Here is a 15,744-nt window from a genome sequence, read left to right as displayed (position 1 = left end):
ATATTTATCTTTATTTTCCTCAATGTTAAATGTGTAAATCTTTTCATTTTGGTCCAAAATTTTCAGTAAAATTACATGTTAATTGATGGAGGCGAAAATGGGGTGTAAATTGTCGTTGTTATTTTCGCTTCAATCAAATAAAAATTTGTAATAGTAAACTTACTCAGATATGTATAGAGGTGAGTAAGGTCGTCTCCACAGGGATTGGCTCTTAGAGTTAGACTTAACTAATGAGTAGGATGGCTAACAAACACAACTAGGTGTTTTTTTTTTAATCTCTAAGTGAAAGTAAGGAAGGATTTAATGGTGATTTATAAAGGAAAATATCCTTACTGATTTTATTTCGACCTCGGACTTTATATAAAGGTATGGGAAGCAGATTAGTGATTTTAGCAAATTTTTGTATAATTTTTAGAGATCGAATTATAAGAGAAAATGCAGGGGAAAATTCTGGAATTTAAGTGTTTGATGAAATGTCTAAAAGAGGATTCCAGATTTTTATGATTTGTTTTATAAGGAACGAGATTGAATTTCACTGCATTTCACTTCAAGATGGATTTGTAATACGAAGCATATCTTTCCAAATTTTATTACATATTTTTGGAGATTTTTTAATTGGTGGAAAAGTATTCAAATGGGTTTTAAAAATATCATTTTAAAGATTGCATGTAAGGTATTTGAAGAAATGAGTGAGAGAGTTTTCGAAAGAATTTTCTTATGTTTTTACTCGAAATCGATTTCATTCAATTTTGAGGAAAATGTTTGATGAGATTAATTGTTCTTTCTTGAAACTGTACGAATTATGGAAAAATAATAATAATAATAAACCAAAGCACTTACCGGATTTCTGCGCCAATTTGGGATCGCCGGAGGCTCCTGATCCTTCTTTGGACGCGTCGTCCTTCAGGTAAGCTCTCTGCTCCTCCTTCCTCTCTTATCTCTTCCTGATCTCCCTTCAGGTCGCGGCGCTGTCACTGCCGTTGACTGAGAGATTCCAGAGAGTTGAGAAAAAGGTGGAGGATCTTCGCTCCGTCGTTAATTTTGATTTCAAAATGGGCGTTCAGTTCGGCGGTGAAAAGATAATGTTTTTAGTGATTCATGATCCTTTTATAGTTCAGGAATGGTCGGATGACCTTCTTGACCAGTATGGGATTATTCCGGCGAAGTTTCCGGCGGGGAATCAGCGAAAATCCGCCTTCTCGTCACCGGATTGACTTCGCCGGCGACGGAGGCGACGATGGGATGAAGAGGACGATCGGCGGTCATTCTGACTGTCCGATTTCCCCTCCGGGGGGTCCAACGGCTACGATTAAATCGTAGCCGTGGACCCCTTTATTTTTAGTGGACCCTTGCTCCGTCAGCATTTCCACGTCAGTGTTCGCTGCTACACGGCATTTTCTGATTCGTCCACTACAGCACGTTTGGATGAGATGTCGACCTGAAAATAAAAGAAAAGAAATTAAAAGACGATCTTGACCGTTCGATCTTCCAAAGGAAGATCGACGGTCAAGATTACAACCCATTTATTGATAAAAGCCCGAACTGACGCGGGCTTCGGGCCAGGATGGCTCGAAGCCCGGATGGGTTTTGTTTTGGATTTTATTTAAGATCTTGGCCCGATGGGCCGCGATCATTCATTTCCATTATCGGCCTGGCCCGAGTGCGTTTGAGATATGAGATTTCGTAATCCCATATTGACGATTTTAAAAACAGGGTTTGGTATATATTTTGTTTTCGTTATTTTATAACTGAAATTAAATCCACACTTACTGTAGGGCGCTGACAAATCTCTTCTCTTGCTTTGAGGCGCGGCCGACGGCTGGGCCTGCGCTGCTCATGTCGCCTGAGGCTGCAGCCTTTGCCGCGGCTGCGGGCAGCGTGTGCGGTGCGCTTCGCCAAGGCTGCGCCTTGGCTTGGCTGCGGCCCACTTTAATTTTTTTTATTTATGTTATTAATATTCATTTTTTTTCTTTTATAATTTTTATTGTTTATTTAACCATCAAATGTCTTAATATATTTATAAATGCAAAAAGCATAAAAATGTGAAGTTCTACACAATGAATAAATTTTTTGCATAAAGTGGGATTTTAACCTAAAACGCATGTTCATTTCATTTAAAATGTCTTCATAACCCCTTATTACATGTAGTTTTGCACACATGAATAGTGACTCGTCATTAATGAGAAGATCAACTCATGTATGTATTTTTATATTAGCACTATTAAAATATTTTATTTAATATAAACATAAGATGAAAATTAATTTTGTTTTATGATAAAAAGAACTTTATCAATCTTCTGTATGATTTATGATTACAAATAATTTTGTTTTATGATAACTAATATTTTTTGGATATTTTTCAGCATTGAACTCAAGGGTAAATAATTACTATTCTTTAATTACTCAATGCTGTATGGTTTTAGAGGGGTATTATAAACTTTTGAGAATTAATTTCCACTATTTTTAAGTAAAACATTAATCTTGGTAAACATTAATATTCTTTAAGGTACCCACTATTTTTAATTAAAAAGGTAAAAATCATCATTTATGGAGTTGATAAAAAGAAGAGTATAGTCTTGATAAGGCGGTAAGGATTAATCTCAATTCTATAATCATGCAGCCAAAAATGGTCTAGGCATCTGCAGGCATCCGAATTTCTTATCCATGATGAAATCATAAAATTTGATTTTTTTTCAAAATTAGTTTAATGACAAAATTAGTGGTGTTTCTACTTAGCATCCAAATTCTAGGGGCAGAATGGTGTATTTGAGTCGAGAAGGATTTCATTAAAATGATGGGAATTGATGATACTGCTTCCATAAACAGGTAGGATTTTTCTTATTTTAGGTATACTTAACAAACAAGTTTAGTTGAATCATGATTGGAATCGAAAGAAAAAAAAATTCACACATTAAATTAAGTTATACATATATTGAATGAACAGCTGATATGATCATACATATTTCATTGGACTTTGTGGTCCAACATTGGTTGAAATCATATTGACAAATATGTTGGAGGGAAAAAATATAGAAAAATATGGTGAGTGATCCAATGGTTTAATTTCATTCAAGTTATCATAGCATATGGTGTGTCTATTAATATGTTTTTCAAGGACTACGACATGTTCTGGAAGGATTAATAAAACTTAACATTTGAAGACTTAATGAGAATGACTGTAAGTGGATATATGAGGTTGCATGTATCAACACTTCTTTATTTTTTAAAGCTTCCATTTTTGTGTTGTTCACCCCTTTAAAAAAAAGATCACAAAAATAATATAAAAATATAAAACATTAATATATATAAAATAAAAAAGTATATTAAAATAAAAAAGAGAAAATAAAAAAGGGGTTTCTTTCTTGGAAGCAAGTTTTTCTAAGGATATGTTGATCATTATTTTTATGATCCTTTGCCTAGGTGGACACATGCCTAGATTATCCACCATCCTCATCTTTCTCTACAGCCTTCTGATGTATTCTGCTCATTCATCTATTCTTGGGAGTAGGCTATCCAAGTATCATTTACTTATCATTTATATAGGTGCCTCATCACCCATGTTTCATTGTTACACATTTGATATTATGTGCTTATACATGAGGAGTAGAATTTTAATTACTTATTTTCAGGTAGAGAGAAAGTGGAGACCCAGACAATAAGTAACCGCCATGATAGAGTGATCTTGCTTGTGAGAGGTTTGAGGCCCACCATTTAAAATGAGAAAAGTGAGAAAATTCCAGGGTTATATTATCATACCTAGTGTGTAGTAGGCTTCACGCCTCATCACCACCAGCTCTTCCTACACCAAGAGGGGGATTTCCATGCATTCCTAAAAAGACTAGTGTCTAAAGTTTTGTAGATAATATTCATGATGAATATGTTATTGATCTGTTTAACACTTTATGCTTGTCTTCATTTTTTCAATGTGAATGGACAACGAAAGGAGAACATAATGAGCATTTCTAAGGGACTAGAAATGATTAAGTTGGGGAGTATTTGATAATCATAAATTACATGCTACTTTAGTAATAATTTCATATATTTTATTATCTGATTTTAAGTAAAATGATCATAAATCCATGTTCATGATGGTTAAAATCACTTATCGCACTTTTTGAATGAATTTGCATTTTTTCTTGATTTCATGGTCTGTTCACATAATTTTATGATATTATTAAAATAATTAGTATTTATTAATGTTTAGTTCAATATTTTAAATGATTGGTCATATTTTTAATTAATATTCAGATTTTTATAGATTTTATACTATTTAATGTTTAATGGAATTTTATGAATTTAAATTCATAAAGAAAATAATTTTCTGAGTCTGAAAGTATAATTTTGAATTTATTTGAATACTTTTATTGAATTAATTGACTTTTTCTGCTCCTAGAAATTTATGCCACATTAGCTTACAATTTTCAGGAGAAAGAAAATCAGATTGCTCAGATTGCTTCCAAATTTAGAATTATTCTATAAAATCTGAATGAATTAGGTTAAATAGGATTTACATTTTCCAACTTTCCTACAATTATAATTTAAGTCAATTCATAAAATAAATATAAGAATAAAAAAATATAAATTAAAGAAAATTTTTTCTTATTCTATTCTTGCTACTTTTGGATTTAACCCTTACTCGCACTATGCTCATAAGGAAATTATAAATAGTGTTGTATAAACCAGAAACTTTGAATTAATATAATACATGCCTAGATACTGTTCCATCGCATTTTTACTTGGTCAATACTAATATAATACATGCCTGGATCAGTCAAATGAGACCAAAATAGCTGCACAATATTTTCAAAAGATAAGATGATACATGATCTAGTAAAATAGATCATATCGTCCAAATAACATTGTATATTGTGATTCTCATTTTTTGAATTGCAGCAGGAAATCTACATGACGGAGCTATATCATAGAGAATATTGATCAATAACTTGTACTCTCTTTCATCATGGGGAAAGGATTTATTGTATGTCATGAGGAATTAAATCTCAGAAATGGGCTGAAGAGATTTTTCACGAGCGTAAGAATCAGTTATGGACCGTTAAAGATATATTATGATGAACAGTTGAACACTATGTTTCTAATAACAGTAAATGTTTCAAATAACATGAACGTATATATGTAAATTTATTCATATTGAAGGAAAGAATAAAACAGAGAGATTTCTGCCGATGTTCTTTCATGAGCATGTTGATTATATGGGCCTCATACCTTAAAAAGATCAAGAACTTTAGTAGGCACTAAATTTTAATGTTTTTTCTTATGCTAAAACTATCCTGTTTTTAATCTTTAAACACTTTTCAATTGATCATCATGAACAATTCACTGGACAATATATGTATCATGATGAATTTGGTTGCAGCAAAACTGATAAATGTCCATTTTATTCTGTAGTAGTGTGATGATGACCCATTATAAAACATCTTGAAAATAATTGAGAAACTTTTGATCTCATAAAGTAACAATATGTAAAAATTGTATAAGTGGGACATTGGTTTAATTTCTTAAGTGGCCATGTGTAAATGTTACTCTATACCATAGTGTCATCCATTATCCCAATAAAGTGATTTAAATATGTCTTATATGGGTTTCCTCTTACTTGTAAGGTACATAAATCTGTTGATACTAAGTTAATCATCATTTAATGATGGATTGATAAGACTTTATTCTAGGAATTAAGCCATACCTTGCATTTAAATAAAGTTATTGTGACATTTTTTTATTCTCAAATAGGACACCCCATTATCACAGATTATGAAGATCACTTGTGTTATCTATACAGGAAGACATGTGTCCCCAAGTTCTTTAGCTTAAAATATTTTCTTTAGCTTTAAAGATTCATAAATGAGTTTAAGTATGGCTTCACTGTTGGCTATTTGAGTCATCTGTAAGATACATTAAAATTATAGATGTCACATTCTCAGGAAAGCCATGTTCCAATGTTTTACAAATGCAATGGAATTCTCCTAATTATTCAGTCTTTTACAGTATTATATCCCACTAGGGACATTTTAGTAATTTTCACTTTATAGGGTTATATTCCCATTTAAATAGTACATTCCTCCCTTTCGGATTGTAGTAAAGAAGTAAAAGATAAGCTGCAAGTGCAGTTCCAGCCTCATCTCTCCTCTCTTCTATGTGTCCATCCTCCTTGTCCTCCTCTACACTCCATTTCCCCTGGCAGTCATCTCTGCTTCACCACATCTTCAGGTGGCTCATCACCCTACCATCTTGAAAAATCAAACTCTCCTTGAAACTGAAATCTCAATGCCAGCCACAGGATGTTAACAAACATCTAAATCCTCCCTAGCATCACCCACATAACCTCTTCCTATAAATGTTAAAATATTCATAACAGCTCACTTTCTATGGTTACATTTTCTCTAACCTTCTGCGGCATCATCTTATTCTCTATAAATAGATATGGGCTCAAATCCTAGCATGATATCAGAGCCATCTAAAAATAACTGAAATCTACATGAAAATGAAATATGAAAGCCACAGTGTTGCAGCAAACAGCCTTCCAAGGCTAGCAAACACAATCTTATCGCCATCAGACACCACTATTGCTGGTGGCAATTTCTTAGGGTGGCTAAAGTCATAAGGCACAACAGTGTCTGGCACAGCGCCACCATCGTCGGGACTCGGCGCTGCTGCCTCCACCAGTGGCGAGCCGACGCCATGGGCTACATCAATCTCAAATCTCTGTCCATGCATGCATTGGTCACCCTCATATAGACTGGAGAAGAAATAGTTCATTCCTTCTTTTGTGAGGGGGACGACCACTGAAATGGGCTCAATGGATAAGCCTGGCCCATTAGTGGCCCAAATTGTGGTGTCCTCTTCCTCTGCATCTGCAATGTTGCACTGCCGGTAAGTGGTCTGGTTGTAAGTCTGTACAACCGAGTGGTTCGTGTCCGTATTGAAGGCTGCACAGGAAAATAGATGGATAGATAAGTTAGATAGATAGATAGATGGATGGATAGATAAGTTAGATAGATACATAGATAGATGGATAGATAAGTTAGATAGATACATAGATAGATGGATAGATAAGTTAGATAGATAGATAGGTAGGTAGGTAGATAGATAGATAGATAGATAGAAAGATGGACGGATAGATAAGTTAGATAGATAGATAGATAGATAGATAGATAGATAGGTAGGTAGGTAGGTGGGTAGGTAGATAGATAGATATATAGATAGATAGATAGATAGATAGATAGATAGATAGATAGATAGATAGATAGATAGATAGATAGATAGATAGACGGATATATAGATGGATATATAGATGGATAGATAGACAAATGTATAGATGGATAGATAGATGGATATAAGTAGCTGGTTTGATTGATGAAGAGCTATGAAGGCAGGTGGTTGCAAAATAAATGGGTAGATGGATATATATAAAGATTGATTAATAAATGGAGTGACTGGTATATAAATTGGGTACATAACAATATAAAAGGATATATCAACAAACAGACAAATATGTAAATTAAGAGGGAGACTGAGCGTGCCCAATACTGATGGTAGAAAGATATATTGACAAATGGATGGATGGATGGATAAAGGGTTTGATAGATAAGGTAAATAGGTATACATACGATTTATAGATTGCTAATTAGATTTAAAAACATAAAGATACATCAACAAATTGACAGATTTATAAATCATAGAATAATAGTATACTTACCAAAAAGATAAAAACATAGATTAAAAAAAAGACTTAACGTAAATATTGAGGAGAGACAGAGTGCCCAATACCGATGGATGGATGGATAAGTGGCTAGACAGATAAGATAGATGGATAGGTAGACGTATGGACGATAATCAGAGATTTACAGATTGATGAACAGATAGCAAAACTAAAATTGGATTAACAAATAGATTAAAATGGAGAGAGAGAGAGAGAGAGAGAGAGAGAGAGAGAGAGAGAGAGAGAGAGAGAGAGAGAGAGAGAGAGAGAGAGAGAGAGAGAGAGAGAGAGAGAGAGAGAGAGAGAGGATAGTACTGAGGAAATCGCCAAGGATGAAGCTTTTGCCGGAGACCCATGACAGATAATCGATGTTGGGATTGTCCAGTTTGCTGTACCAGCCCAAGGAATCCCCCACAGTGTAATTCCGGCGCATCCCTGAGACATGGCCGCCATGAAGAAGCACCATACACCCAATTGCCATGGAGAGAAGGCGAGCTCCGGGCCTCATCTCCATCGCTCTTTCTCTCTCTAGAGATTTGAGCGAGAGAGATTTATAGATAAGGAGAGAGAGAGAGAGAGGCTTCATTGGAAAGTGAGGATGAGGGTCGCTCTCATTAGAGCTGGCTCTTAATTGCATGGACGGTGGGTCGCCCACGAGAAGTTGTGGCGTTTCACAGGATGAAGAGAGAGAAAGAGAGGTGAAGAGAGATAAATGAAGAGATTGAGGGAGAGAAATACATAAAGAACTGAGAGGAAGAGAGATAGATGACGAGATTGAGGGAGAGAGATACATAACGAGATGGGAAGGAGAGAGTCGGAAATGCTAGGACAGAGAGAGAGAGGTGAAGAGAGATAGATGAAGAGATTGAGGGACAGAGATAGGAATTGATGGAAGGAGAGAGTCGGAAATGCTAGGACAGAGAGAGAGAGAGGTGAAGAGAGATAGATGAAGAGATTGAGGGACAGAGATAGGAATTGATGGAAGGAGAGAGTCGGAAATGCTCGGATAGAGAGAGAGAGAGAGAGATGAAGAGAGATATATGAATAGATTGGGGGACAGCGATAGGAGTTGATGGAAGGAGAGAATCAGAAATGCGTGGAAAGAAGACGAGAGAGATATAGATGAAGAGGTTGAGGGAGAGAGATACTTAAAGAGCTGGAATGGAGAGAGATAGGAATGGATGGAAGGAGAGACTGGGAAACGCAAGGATAGAGAGAGAGAGGTGAAGAGATATAGATGAAGAGTTTAAGGGAGAGAGTCGGAAATGCGAGGATAGAAGGAGAGAGAGAGAGAGAGATAGGTGAAGAGAGATAGATGAACATATATTACATAGAGACCTGGGAGGCGAGAGATAGGAAGGATGCAAGGGGAGAGTCGGAAATGCAAGGATAAAAGGAGAGAGAGAGATAGGTGAAGAGATTTGAGGGAGAGAGATAGGAAAGGAAGCATAGGGAGGGTCGGAAATGCAAGGATAGAAGAAGAGAGAGAGAGAGAGAGAGAGAGATAGGCGAAGAGAGATAGATGAAGATATTGAGGGAGAGATATACATAAAGAGTTGGGAAAGAGAGAGTCAGAAATGCATGGATAGAAGTAGAGAGAGATAGGCGAAGAGAGATAGATGAAGATACTGAGGGAGAGATATACATAAAGAGCTGGGAGGGAGAGAGATAGGAACGGATGGAAGGGGAGAGTCGGAAATGCAAGGATAGAAGGAGAGAGAGAGAGAGAGATATAGGCGAAGAGAGATAGATGAAGAAATTTGAGGGAGAGATATACATAAATGCATGGATAGAAGGATAGAAGGAGAGAGAGAGATATAGGCGAAGAGAGATAGATGAAGAAATTTGAGGGAGAGATATACATAAATGCATGGATAGAAGGATAGAAGGAGAGAGAGAGATATAGGTGAAGACAGATAGATGAAGAGATTTGAGGGAGAGATATACATAAAGAGTTGGGAAAGAGAGAGAGATAGGAATGGATGGAAAGAGAGAGTCGGAAATGCATTTATAGAAGGAGAGAGATAGAGAGATAGATGAAGAGAGAGAAGTGAAGAGATTGTGGGACAGAGAGATAGAAACGAAGGGAAGGAGAGACTCCGAAATCCAAGGAAAGAAGGGGTGAGAGAGAGAGAGATGGAGAAAGAGTTAGAAGGGAAGAGGAGGGAGAAACAAGAATGTGAAGAAAGATGAAAAATATAAAATATATATTAAATGGGGGAAATGAGAGGAAACTTGTTTTCATATCATTATTTTCAATTATATTATTTCGAAAGAGATTTTATTTCATGTTAATAAATATTTATAATAATTTTTGAATGTGAGGTCATTTGGTCAAGTTATAAGATTCTAAGGGTTTTACCATTTAAAACTCGGTTTTCCTTGAAGTAAATAAAGTAATATTTCAATATGACGTCATCTGGAGAAGGTATAATGTGCAAAGCTATGCAATTTTGTGTATTTACTGCATAAAACCTTATTACATTTTTATGTGAATAAACATGAGGTCATCATGACAAGGACTAGATCCCTTGTTGCATTTTTATTGAGCAAAAATTACACAGTTCCATCAAACATTTAATGTCTAGTTCTTAATGTTTATTGTAAAAAATGTAGTAAATTTTCAAATTTATTCCACGTGATTATATCTTCGCGAGAAAAAATATATTTAAATTAAGTATGAAGTCATCTGGACAAAAAATATATCTCTCCATGACCTTCTCTGGCAAAAAAAACTTTCATCAGAATTTTGATAGCTACGGTGCTACAAATGTGATTATATCTCCATATGGATAAATACTTATTTAACTTCAAAATAAAAATACCTGTTTAGTTTTAAATAACAAGTATTCAAGATATAAATAGTTATTTAAATTGAAACATATTTATTGAAATTATAAACAAATACTTAACTTCAAAAGATAAATACAGATATATCTTCAAGATGAAAGTATTCAAAGAATAGATACATATTTAATTTCAAATTTAAGTATTCAAAATACAAATACGTGTTTAAGGTCAAAATATAAATACTTATTTAACTTCGAGATACAAGTACTCAGAATATAAATATGTTTCAACTTCAAGATATAATTATTTAAAATAAAAGCGCATATTTAACTTCAAGATATGAGTAGCCAAAGTATAAACACATTTTAATTTCAAAATGTAAGTATTTTAAATTTCAAAATATAAGTAGCCAAACTATAAATGCATATTTAACTTCAAAATGTAAGTATTCAAACTATAAGTATATATTTGAGTTATAAATTTAAGTAGCCAAACTATAAATACATATATAGCTTCAAAATGTAAGTATTCAAACTATAAGTATACATTTGAGTTATAAATTTAAGTACTCAAAGTACGAGTACATATTTAACTTCAAAAAATAAGTATTCAAATTATAACTATATATTTGAGTTCTAAACATAAATACTCAAAGTATGAGTACATATTTAACTTCAAAAGATAAGTATTCAAACTATAACTATATATTTGAGTTCTAAACATAAACACTCAAAGTATGAGTGCATATTTAACCACAAAATATACATACTAAAACAACAAATACATATTTAACTTCGAACTGTAACTATTTAAATATCAACATGTATTTAACGTGAAAATATAAATACAAATTTACTTTAAAATATAACTATTCAAAACACATATTTAACTTAAAAAATATAACTACATAAAATACAAGTATTCAAAATATAAGTTCCGATTCCAACCGCCTCCAGCAAACTCCACCGCCTCAACCAAAACCCCCCGTTCCACTGCACCGCTGAACAACCTATCCTTATCCTACTCCATCACTACCGTTTTCAAATCTGTACAACTTCCCGCCATCTCTCTCTCTCTCTCTCTCTCTCTCTCTCTCTCTCTCTCTCTCTCTCTCTCTCTCTGTCTGCGATGAAGCTTCTCGAGCTCGGCGATGGAGGCGGATCGGAGATGGAGGCATCGGAGGCGCCGTCGTCTCCATCCGAGCTCGAAGAGGAATCCATGGCGGAGTCGCCTCGCTTGATCGGCTTCATCATCGCGAACATCGTCGGGATTCGGCACTACAGCGGCACGATCAACAAGAGGGAGATGGTCGGACTCCTGCGAGAGCCCCTCAACCCCTTCGATACCAACGCCATCATGGTCTTCAACACTCGCTCCGTCCAAGTCGGCCACATCGAGCGATCCGTCGCCGCCGCGCTATCCCCCTTGATCGACTCTCACATCGCCATCGTCGAAGCTATCGTCCCCAAACCCTTGAGAAATTCCAGCCAGTACCGCCTCCCCTGCCAGCTCCACATCTTTGCCCGCCCCTCTGCCGTCGCGATCGTCCGATCCGCCATTGACGCCGCCGATTTGGAGCTCATCGAAGAAGATAACGCCGCGTTTGGGGTCTCAGAAGCGGCCTTTGTCTTGGAGAAGAAGATTTGGAGCTCATCCAGCGATGATTCCTTCTTGGACCATGTTTTCGAGCTTGTTGGGAAGGATTTTGGGTTGGGATTGAAGCCTGTTGAACCTCCAAAGGAGGTGATTTCTTCGGAGCTTTTCCCTCATCAGAAGGAAGGTCTTGGGTGGATGATTCATAGAGAAAATGAAACGGGTCTTCCTCCATTCTGGGAAGAGAGAGGAGGAAATTTCTTCAATGTTCTTACCTATCACGAGACAAGAGAGAAGCCGGAGGCTATCAAAGGTGGGATCTTGGCCGACGACATGGGTCTGGGTAAAACTCTCATTCTTCTCTCTTTAATAGCCATGGATAAGAAGAATTACATCTCTCGTGAAGAATCTTGCTCTGGGAAGAGACGAAGAACTGGGAAGAAGGTCTTGAACAGGGGTGAAAAGAGGAGAGTTACGCTGGTTGTCTGCAGGCCTTCTGTTCTAACTTCTTGGATTTCACAGTTGGAGGAGCACACCATGGCTGGAAGCTTGAAGGTCTACTTGTATCATGGTGAGAGGACAAGGGATGTGACAGAATTGATGAATTATGATCTTGTGTTGACCACTTATGCTACTCTGTCTGGTGAATTTGATTCGAGTGATTCTCCCATGAAGAAGATTGAGTGGTTTAGGGTTATTTTGGATGAGGCGCATGAGGTGAAGAACTTTGCAGGGAGGCAGACTAAGGCTGTGATTGCGTTGAAGGCAGAGAGAAGGTGGGCAGTGACAGGAACCCCAATTCAGAATAGCTCTTTTGATTTGTTCTCTCTCATGGCTTTTCTGAGATTCCAGCCCTTCTCTGTGAGGAGCTACTGGCAGAGGCTTATCCAACGCCCCCTGTCTCAAGGAAGTGAGAGTGGGCTGGCACGGTTGCAGGTAGATGAACATTCTTAGTGAAACTTCAAATCGTTGTTTTACTTGTGATTTTTTAATAATTGTATCTTTCAGGTAGATAAACATTCTCAGGGAAACTTCAAGTCGTTGTTTTACTAATGATTTTTTTATAATAGAAGTACGCCTGTTAACCTTAATAATAAGTGTATCTTTCAGGTAGATAAACATTATTAGTGGAACTTCAAATCGTTGTTTTACTTGTGTTTTTTTATAATAGAAGTACGACGTTTTACCTCAAAAATAATTATATCTTTCAGGTAGATAAACATTCTCAGTGAAACTTCAAGTAGTTGTTTTACTTATGATTTTTTAGAATAGAAGTACGCCTGTTAACCTTAATAATAATTGTATCTTTCAGGTAAACATTATTTGTGAAACTTCAAATCGTTTTTTTACTTCTGATTTTTTATAATAGATGTACAACATTTTACCTTAATAATAATTGTATCTTTCAGGTACTGATAGGAGCCATCTCATTGAGGAGGAGTAAAGATTTGATTGGGCTGCCGCTCAAAACAGTTGAGACTTGTTTCGTCAACCTTACTGCTGAAGAAAGAGAACAATATGATATTTTAGAGGAAAAATCTAGGGACACAGTCCGGAACTTGATGGAAGAGAACACTCTAGAACACAACTTTTCCACTGTTCTTCTGATTTTGTTGCGGCTACGACAAATCTGCAATGACATTGCATTGTGCCCGTCTGATACTCTGTCCATCTGCCCAGCGAATGCTCTCCAAGGTAGATGACTCTGTACACTCTGGAAAGATCTTGTGTGATATTCACATTCTCCCATTATTTTGCCAAATGTGCTAACTTGAACAAGTGTCCTTTCCCCCTGAATGCACTTTTCTAAGAATCGTAGTGAAATTTAAATATTTGCACAGGTGTCCCTGGTAACCATGATTGTCTGAGAAAACTTCTAAATTTTATTCAATATAGCTTGTTCTGATCAATTACACAAGCTTTCAAAATATCTTGTATAATCTTTGATCCTGTCCGTGATACATTGCAACTTAACCGTAGTTTCCCGTCAACCATAGTGAAGTTTGAGTATTGTCAGCAGGTGTTCCTGATAATTCAAGATGATTATTTGTAACTCTTGCTCTACTAATCTAGAGATCTTGCATCCTATTATTTGGTTCAAGATGGATTATTATGAAGAATTTTACTTTCCCCCTTGAAGTGTTTTTCTAAGATTCATAGTGAATTTAAAATAGTGCGATTCCCTGGTAATTCTGATTTGCGTAGAAAACTGTTATATTCAAGATAGACTGCACTGCTTTATGACGCAGGCTCTACCAGTATCTTGTAGAATTATAAATTCCACACTTTGATGCACCGAATTATGAATCTAGTAACCTGGAGATCAGTTGTATCTTGTTCTTGCTCTAGTATTTTACTTTTCCCCTCCGAGCGCTTTTCTAAAATTTGTAATAAAGTTTAAATATATTTGTTCAGATGTCTCTGGCAACCCTGATTTGCTGAGAAAGCTGCTGAGTTTGGTCCAAGATGGAGATGATTTTGAATGCCCGATTTGTATCTCTCCTCCCAAGAAAACAGCGATCACTTGCTGTGCCCACATCTTCTGCGAAGCATGTATATCAAGAATAACAAAGCAATCCAACGCTCGTTGTCCCATCTGCCGGCATCCCTTGTCAAGATCAGACGTATACTTATCACCTCAACCATCTGCCGAAAATAACATTCAATCCAGCTCCAAGCCCTCGTCGAAGATCCAAGCTCTGCTGCAACTACTTCAAAAGGATAAAGAGCATCACCCATCAGCAAAATCTGTAATTTTTTCCCAATTCAGGCAATTTCTACTGCTTCTTGAAGAACCTCTCGAGGCGGCTGGCTTTCGTGTCCTGAAACTCGACGGGTCGATGAGTTTGAAGAAGAGAATTCAAGTGATTAAAGAGCTTGGAGGAGAGGGAAAGTGCAAGGAAATGCCCACTGTTCTTCTTGCCAGCCTGAAGGCCTCAGGAGCTGGAGTTAACCTAGCCGCTGCTACGAGAGTGTATCTGACTGAGCCATGGTGGAACCCGGCGGCGGAAGAGCAGGCCATAGACAGGGTGCACAGAATTGGGCAGAAAGAAGAAGTTAGAGTGGTTAGATTTGTGGTTAGGGGCAGCATTGAAGAGAGAATAATGGAGATGCAGGAGAGAAAGAGGAAGCTTGCCCAGGGTGCATTTAGGAGGAAAGATCAAGACGAACAGAAGCAGATGATGACGGATTACGTGAAGACCATGATGAAGCTGTGAGTAATCTTTACTGTTTTAAGTAATCATCAATACCTGCAGGACAAGAAGCTGAAGCAGAAGCAGATAATGGAGGATTATGTGAAAACCGCGATGAGTCTAAGCTGTGAGTAATCTTTTTTCGAGATTTGTTTTGGGAATGTCTGCATATTGTATGATATCAGAAAGATCTTGATTTCTGGTCTCTTAATTTCTTTCTTTTCACATTTGCATCTCTCTATATTCCCATCCATATTTATGTTATGTGTAATATATGTGTTTTGAGTTATAGGTATTGTGTTGATACCTGATATGATCTTCATCCTATCAAGGGGTAGTCTCATCAAGTTAGCCCACCAGAGCATTTAAGTTTTTTGTATTTCTCTCAAGTTCATTTGTTATCTCTCCTCGTGATGTTTTAGTCCTCCCTCTCTCTGCTATCGCCGTCCGTCA

General features: G+C 36.5%; 2 protein-coding genes across 2 annotated transcripts; one reads left to right on the top strand and one right to left on the bottom strand.

The window, feature by feature from the left end:
* Window positions 1–6,486: 6,486 nt before the first annotated feature.
* On the bottom strand, window positions 6,487–8,228 carry ENODL18 (early nodulin-like protein 18). The gene is made up of 2 exons (XM_078590902.1): window positions 8,030–8,228; window positions 6,487–6,941 (listed from the first exon to the last, which is right to left on the bottom strand). The coding sequence occupies exons 1-2, from the start codon at window positions 8,226–8,228 to the stop codon at window positions 6,487–6,489; spliced, it is 654 nt and encodes a 217-aa protein (XP_078447028.1).
* Window positions 8,229–11,512: 3,284 nt separating this feature from the next.
* Window positions 11,513–15,534, top strand: LOC144715857 (DNA/RNA helicase protein). The gene is made up of 3 exons (XM_078590860.1): window positions 11,513–13,033; window positions 13,507–13,792; window positions 14,513–15,534. Exons 1-3 carry the CDS (start codon window positions 11,633–11,635, stop codon window positions 15,313–15,315), a joined length of 2,490 nt encoding a protein of 829 aa, XP_078446986.1. The 5' UTR covers window positions 11,513–11,632; the 3' UTR covers window positions 15,316–15,534.
* The last annotated feature ends 210 nt before the right edge of the window (window positions 15,535–15,744 follow it).

Source organism: Wolffia australiana, chromosome 19 (assembly GCF_029677425.1).
Source record: "Wolffia australiana isolate 7733 chromosome 19, ASM2967742v1".
Taxonomy (NCBI): Eukaryota; Viridiplantae; Streptophyta; class Magnoliopsida; order Alismatales; family Araceae; genus Wolffia; species Wolffia australiana.
Note: the sequence above shows the minus strand (reverse complement) of the source record. Positions and strands in the feature narration are given on the sequence as shown.

Coding starts and splice junctions, on each gene's coding strand:
- ENODL18 (XM_078590902.1), bottom strand. CDS start 8,228: ATGGAGATGAGGCCCGGAGCTCGCCTTCTCTCCATGGCAATTGGGTGT. Junction 6,942..8,029: donor CATCCTTGGCGATTTCCTCA/GTACTATCCTCT, acceptor TTTCCTGTGCAG/CCTTCAATACGGACACGAAC.
- LOC144715857 (XM_078590860.1), top strand. CDS start 11,633: ATGAAGCTTCTCGAGCTCGGCGATGGAGGCGGATCGGAGATGGAGGCA. Junction 13,034..13,506: donor GTGGGCTGGCACGGTTGCAG/GTAGATGAACAT, acceptor TGTATCTTTCAG/GTACTGATAGGAGCCATCTC. Junction 13,793..14,512: donor CCCAGCGAATGCTCTCCAAG/GTAGATGACTCT, acceptor ATATTTGTTCAG/ATGTCTCTGGCAACCCTGAT.